At 34.9% G+C, this 7,359-nt stretch overlaps 1 protein-coding gene across 1 annotated transcript; it reads left to right on the plus strand.

The window, feature by feature from the left end:
* The first annotated feature begins 240 nt into the window (after positions 1 to 240).
* Positions 241 to 6,605, plus strand: LOC141302370 (myoferlin-like). Its single transcript, XM_073832415.1, has 6 exons — positions 241 to 371; positions 867 to 922; positions 1,016 to 1,107; positions 6,228 to 6,336; positions 6,428 to 6,527; positions 6,601 to 6,605. The coding sequence occupies exons 1-6, from the start codon at positions 284 to 286 to the stop codon at positions 6,603 to 6,605; spliced, it is 450 nt and encodes a 149-aa protein (XP_073688516.1). The 5' UTR covers positions 241 to 283.
* Positions 6,606 to 7,359: the final 754 nt, after the last annotated feature.

A 7,359-nucleotide genomic window follows, 5' to 3' on the forward strand; every position in this document is an offset into this window, starting at 1 on the left:
TTCTCAAAGCAAACAGGCGTAACGTTATATATATATTAATTCTAAGCATCCAAAGAAAATAATAGTAAAACATATGTTTAATGTTTAATATAAAAGGAAAAAGTTTCCTGAGGTTCCTGTAACTAGACTACAGGCATGGTCCCTCCTCTCATTCAGCGCTTCTCATCTCTCCGACTGACACTTCCTTCTCTGATGGTCAATGTTTCTGCTCTTGATGATGAAGTTAATCTATTAGGTGAGGTCGATGACTTCTGTGCAACAGTAATTGACAACATTTACCAGCATGTTGAAGGTGGTTGTTGAATCCGCCAAAGGGATTCCTAAAAAAACTCTTGGAAGTCCAGATCCTATAACAGCAATCATCTTTAAAGGTAGGCTAAGTCGTTATTTTTTTTTTTTTTAATTAATTTGCTATTTATTTGCATTTATCGTGTTAAATGGTGTGTTAAAGACCTAATTAAACAATTCAAAAAGTTAACGGAGTTGAACTAAAAGTTAAGCTCTCGATGCCTTTTTAAATATGTACTACGTTTTCTAAAACAACGTAACATTTTAAAGTAAGTTTTGGTCTCATACATTTGGGACATGTTTGCTTACATGGAAAAGAACAGCAAATTTCCATATAAGGGATTGGAATGACCCATGATTAGGGAAACACGTCCCTCCCCTACACTGTAGAAAGTAAAAATGTGCAATTGTTGTTTTTAGGTATTCCTATATAAAGCACATTTTACATGTAGTCCTGAAAGCTAAACATAATCTTTAAACAAAAAGTGAAGTGAATAAACACATTTACAAATTACATTATTATCATAACTAATGTAGGTCATAATATAGTTTAACAGTTTACTCATTTCAACTTTTAGGTGAAAAAAAGAAAACAAAAGCCATTGATAAGGAATTAAATCCTGTGTGGAATGAGGTCAGTACAAGCCATAGTGTTTTATTTTTTGCTGGACACTAAAATTATGTCATTGTTAAATGCGAATAACCAAGACCTGGTTTTGCATTTCAGATCATTGAGTTTGATTTGAAAGGCACCCCGTTGGATTCCTCATCATTCATTGATGTGGTTGTGAAAGACTATGAAACCATTGGAAAAGACAAGTATGTTTGCATCCGCCACTGTTTTTATTCTCACAAGTCATAATATGGCAAGCATTCTCAAAGAAAAGACATTTCTTTACATTCCTGCTGGTGAAGGAGGTGTAGGTGGGTGTTTGCTGAGTGGGTGGGATGGGTTTCCCTGCAATCTTGCATGCTATTTACTGTATACACAAACGGCTGAAGCTGAAATCACTGCAGTTTAAATGATAAACCTAAGTAAGTCTCGTAGTTTTGTGAAAGCTCTGTGAACTTTTAGGAGCTGCAATGTTAGTGAAGTGCAGAGTTAGACATGAAAGCCTTTAAAATCTCACTGCCACACCCAACCACCTTGTCTAAACTTGTAGGTTATGCTGGCAAAAGACGCTAGACAGTCCAAAGTAGCACCTTAGATGAGTTTCCTATGTTTCTGAGTGCTATGCTGCAGTCCAACCTAGCTGGGTCTTAAACTACTGAGCATTTGGTTTGGATCAGAAGGCATTTTTTTTCTTCCATGTGGCAAGTTTTACTGTGCAAAGTCTTCCATGGTAATGAACTTTCCATGAGTCACGCAGATGACTTCTCCATAGCAGTTTTTTTCTTTTTTAGTTTGCAGACTCTCATACACATTTGCTCATACTTGCTGAAGTTTGTGTTCTTTGTTGCCACAGGCTAGAGAGTAACATAGCAACAAATGTGAAAAAAGGTTAACTTGTGAAAACTTGTTTGATTTCAGTGTTGACAGACAACTTGAATCACTAATCTATAAACAGTCATTTAAGAATGATGGAATCTTTAATCCTTAAATTTGCAATTTGACCTTATTTGGGAATTTTTGTAGAGCAAATTCAGAAAGTATTAAATTTGACATTTTAAGCATAGTTTATGACTCATACGTGTATCATGTACACTTTTTTCCCCTTTTATATCTTTTGGATGTGTTCTTTAAGCCTATGTTAAGTCCGTCTCTGAACACCACAGTGACTGGTTGACAAAGGAAATGCCAGCAGATATTTTTAGCATGAAAATAAATAAATCGCTGGTATGTCATTTAAAGATTGTATTCACAAAGAGGGTTTAAATATTCCTAAATCACGTTCCAAAACAGACAATCTTATGCCGGAAGCCCTCTGAAGTATATATTTTTTAAATGCAATAAGCCAGTCATCAAAGACAGGGTTATCAGGACCGTAACACAAAGTAGTATGATTTATTTTGTGATTATGACATGACTGTACAATTTCCAAGTGTTTCACAACAGGCAGGTTAATCTCCATATGATGTTGAGTCCTTTCCACATGGTGAATGTATCAGCTGTGATGATGCTGAGCAAACAGAATGTGCTGTTACTGTTACCAATGTGTCGATTGTGATGTAAATTGCTTATATTACACTCTTACACATTTCGCATTGTGTGAAGTTGTAGACAAGCTGTACATAAAGTTAGGCAGGACAAAAGAGTTGTGTTCTCAGACGTTCCCCCTCTCAAGTTGCTTTTTTTGTCCCCTCTGCCTGGCACATAAGTCTCTGGCCTGGTGTAATTGCTTCCAGCTGTTTTTCCCTCTTCTTCCTTCTCAGTGCTTCCTAACGTTGTATATAGGCTTTTGGATCTGCTGTATAGTAACCAGGATTTAAAGGGGACGTATCATAGAAAACAAAACTGCCCTCTTACAACAAACAGCAAGGGTATACATCACCGTTCAAAAGTGGGGGGGGGCTCAAAAAAAAATATTTAGAAAAAAAATAATTATTTTATTTAACAAGAATGCAAAGTGATAGTAAAGACATTTATACAATTCAAATAAATTATATTTTTTGTACTTTGATTTATCAAACAATTGAATTAAAAATCAAAAAAACATTACACAAAAATATTAAGCAGCACAACCTTATTTCAAAATTGATAGTACTACAGTGCCCTCCACAAATATTGGCACCCTTGGTAATTATGAGCAAAAGCAGCTTGTTTATCCTTTTGAACTTTCATTCGAAAAATTCACAAAGTTCTAACCTTTCATTGAAGTAAAACAATGGAAAGTGGGAGGAAAATCTCTTTATAAAAAAAGTTTTCCTCTAGTTCACATTAGCCACAATTATTTGCACATCTAGAAATTCTTATAAGTAAAATTTCTCTATATTCCCATTTATATTTACATTTACAAGCACACCAGGGTGACTAGGAGCATAATATTGTCCAGCTATGACTTCCTGTCACACAGGATTATAAATATGAGGAACACAAAGGCCAAATTCTCTTAATTGTCCATCACAAGGAGTAAAACAAAAGAATATAGTTCTGATCTGCGGAACAAGATTGCTGAGCTTCACAAAATAGAAAGTGGCTGTAAGAAAAGAGCTAATGCATTGAAAATCCCCATTCCTACCATCAGGGTAATAATTAATACATTTCAATCAACAGAAAATGTTACAAATCTGCCTGGAAGAGGCTATGTGTCTGTCGTCCTAATGCATGGTAAGGAGGGAAGTTTGAGTGGCCAAAGACTCTTCAAGGATCACAGTTGGAGAACTGCAGAGATTAGTTGAGTCTTAGGGTCAGAAAGCCTAAAAAAAGTCAATAGTCCCTACATCACCACATGATGTTTAGGAGGGTTTCAAGAAAAATCCTGTGTGCTCATCCGAGCACAAATTAATTTTTGTACTGATTTTAATGTTTGTTTTGTATTATTGTTGTCCTGATGGAAGATCCAACCGTGACCCATTATAAGATTTCCAACAGAGGCAGCCAGGTTTAGATTTTTTTGTCTGTTGTTATTTGATAGAAACCATGATGCCATGTATCTAAGATGTCCAGTATCTCTGGCCGAAAAATAGGCCCACAACATTAAAGATCCAGCAGTGTTATTTAACTGTGGGCGCGGGGTACTTTTTTTATCCTTGTTTGCACCAAACTCATCTTGAGTGTTTGCGGCCAAAAGGCTCTTCTTTTTAGTTTCATCTGACCATAGAAGTCAGTCCTGGTTGAAGTTCCAGTAGTGTCAGACAAATGGGACATTGAGGACAAAATAAAGCTTTTGCCATGGCCGTCCTAGTTCCTTGACCTGAACCCTGTAGAAAATCAGTGGAGTGAACTGAAGAGAAGAAGCACCAACATGGAGCTAGGCATCTGAAGGATCTGGAGTTATTCTGTATGAAATAATGGTCTCTGATCTCTTGCCAGGTGTTTCCAAACTCACCAGGCATTATAGGACAGTCTCAGAGCTGTTATCTTGGGAAAAGGACTTGGGTGCCAATAATTGTGGCCAACGTAAACTAGAGAAAAACATTTATTTCATAATGAGAATTTTCCCCCACTTTCCACTTTAGTGAGCTTTTTGAATGAAAGATCAAAATGATAAACAATGCAGATGTATTTCCAAGGGTGCCAATATTTGTGGAGGGCACTGTATGTTTCTTGACCACCAAATAAACATATTGGAATGATTTCTGAGGGATCATGTGACAATGACTAAAATTACTGAGTAATAGCTGCTGAATATCAGCTTTGACATCATAGAAGTTTTAAACTCTAATATTATTTAACACTACTATTGTTTTACTGCATTTTTGATCAAATAAATGCAGCCTTTGTGAGCTTAAGAGACTTTTTTCAAAAGCAGTAAAACATCTTATCGACCCAAACTTTTCAACTTTTTTGTATTGTTCAGTATATTTGTAGATAAAATAAGACCAAAATGTCCACTGTACAATACAATAAAAGGATGCAGTTTTATCTTTGGTATCCGTATTTTCTTTATGTCGAAATCTGGTGGTTGAATGACTATTGAATGACTAATCTATATACATGCATATTTGAATGATGAACATTTTTAATGCTTTTGAAAAAAAGTCTCTTATGCTCACCAAGGCTGCATTTATTTGATCAAAAATACAGTAAAAACAGTAGTAGTATTAAATAATATTACAATTTAAAACTTCTCTGATGGATTTTCAGCAGCTATTACTCAGTCATTTTATTCAGTGTCACATGATCCCTCAGAAATAATTCTAATATGTTTATTTTGAAATAAGGTTGTGCTGCTTAATATTTTTGTGGAATGCTTTTTTAAAATGAATTCAATTCAATTATGTGATAAATTAAAGTACAAAAATAGCTTTTATTTGAAATGTATAACTGTCTTTACTATCACTTTGTGTTCTTGATAAATAAAAGTATTAGTTTCTTTCAAAATGACATATTTTTGACCCTCCCACTTCCGAGCTGTGATGTATACCTTTGCTGTTTGTTGTGATAGGGTGATAAATACAATCTCGCAATCTTCAAATGACATACCAGCACTTTTTATTTTTTATTTATTTATTTTTATCCCCAAAATATCTGCTGACATTTCCTTTGTCACACAGTAACTGAAGTCTTCTGAGATGGACTTAACGTAGGCCCAAAGAACACAACCAAAAGACATAAAAGAAAAAAAAAGAAACTTTACATGATTTACTTATGAGTTATAAACAATGCTTAAAATATGTCACATTTAAAACTTCCTGAATTTGCTCTACAAAAATTCCCAAATAAGGGCAAATTGTGAGTTTAAGGAGATTTCATCATTCTTAAATGCCTGTACATAGATTAGTGATTCAAGTCTGTCAACACTGAAAACTCAAACAAGTTTTTAACCACCAGATTTCGACATGGGGACATTCAATTTGACCCCAAACTTTTTAACTTTTGCCATTGTTCAGTATATTTGTAGATAAAAGAAGTTCAAATGTTCATTGTACAATATAATACAAGGATGCTGTTTTAACTTTGACATCCGTATGTCGAAATCTGGTGGTTGAGCCCACCCAAGCTAAGTCCTGTTGCTGTGTCACCCTGATTCATCGTCCATTGCAAAACTACAAATGGTCTTTTTCAGGTGTCTTCATAAGCTCTTAGTCAGAGAGTTCTTGACTGGACTTGTCCTGGCTGAGAAAAGCAGAAGTGAAACAGAATAACCAAATGTCATAGCCTTGTTTGTCACCCTATTTTTAATTTGAAGTAGTAGTGAACCAACATCAGAGAAGGTTTTAATATTTTCAGCAGAGAAGTTTTATTTACTCTGTATACAACAGTACAAACAAAAGGCAATTTGCCTAAAAAGTGAAGTTTGCTTCCCTGTTTAGTATTGTTTTCTTCTGCTTTCCAGATTTATTGGTTCTGCAAAGATCTCTCTTAAAGAATTGGCTGCTGGTCAGACCAGATCTCTTCCTTCCAAGAACATTCCTCTCATTAATGAGAAGAAACAGGAAATTGGGGTAAATATTTTTTGTACAGTATGGACTACAGCAAAAATAATGATGCTGATTTACCTAGCATAACTGTATTTCTCTGCATCTACTATTTTAGGCAACTATCAATTTAACGATTGGTTATGATCCTCCTCCAAGTACTGTCCCGAACCCAAATGATCAAAACATGGGAGATGCCCAGACTGGAGAAACTGCAGGTTTTTTTGTTTTTCTTTACATCTTACTATCCTACATAAACTATTGTTCTTTTTTTTTAACTGGTTTAACCAGGTTAGACTGCCCTACAGATCTGCAGGAAGATTTTAGGCATTTGTGTTTACATGCAGTATGGAAATGATTGATGCAAATGAGAGCAAGAACATGGAACACTCACAAACAAAAAAAGACACTCTACCAGAGCCTGCCACATTGTCTCTGTGTGCCTAACCATAATGTAGATTCATATTGTAACTAAGCTGGAAAACTAGGACATTCAGAAATCAATACAATATTGCAGTCAAACGTACTGTTTCAACACATTAACATGTAACCTCCCACATTCACATATCATCATCTACTTATACAGTATTTGGCAAGGCTTTGCTTTGTGAAGTCAACGTAAGTCATTTGCATCTTGAAATCTTAAAGGTACAGTAACAAATACTGGGGTCACTGGGCCAGTACCTTGTTTAACCCCTAAAGGGTTCATATTATAGGGTACCTTTAATGTATGTTTTCAATACTTGAAAGTTACATCTTTATTTCTGACCCTGGACCAAAAAATCAGTCATGAGTAGCACAGGTATGTTTGTAGCAATAGCCAACAATACATTGTATGGGTCAGACTTAGCGATTTTCCTTTTATGCCAAAAATCATTAGGAAATTAAGTAAAAATCATGTTCCATGAAGATATTTTGTAAATTTCCTACCATAAATATATCAAAACTTAATTTTTGAATAGTAATATGCATTGCTAAGAACTTAATTTTGACCATTTTATAGGCAGTTTTCTCAATATTTAGATTTTTTGGACTCTGAGATTCAAGATT

Source organism: Garra rufa, unplaced genomic scaffold (genome assembly GCF_049309525.1).
Source record: "Garra rufa unplaced genomic scaffold, GarRuf1.0 hap1_unplaced_001, whole genome shotgun sequence".
Classification (NCBI taxonomy): Eukaryota; Metazoa; Chordata; class Actinopteri; order Cypriniformes; family Cyprinidae; genus Garra; species Garra rufa.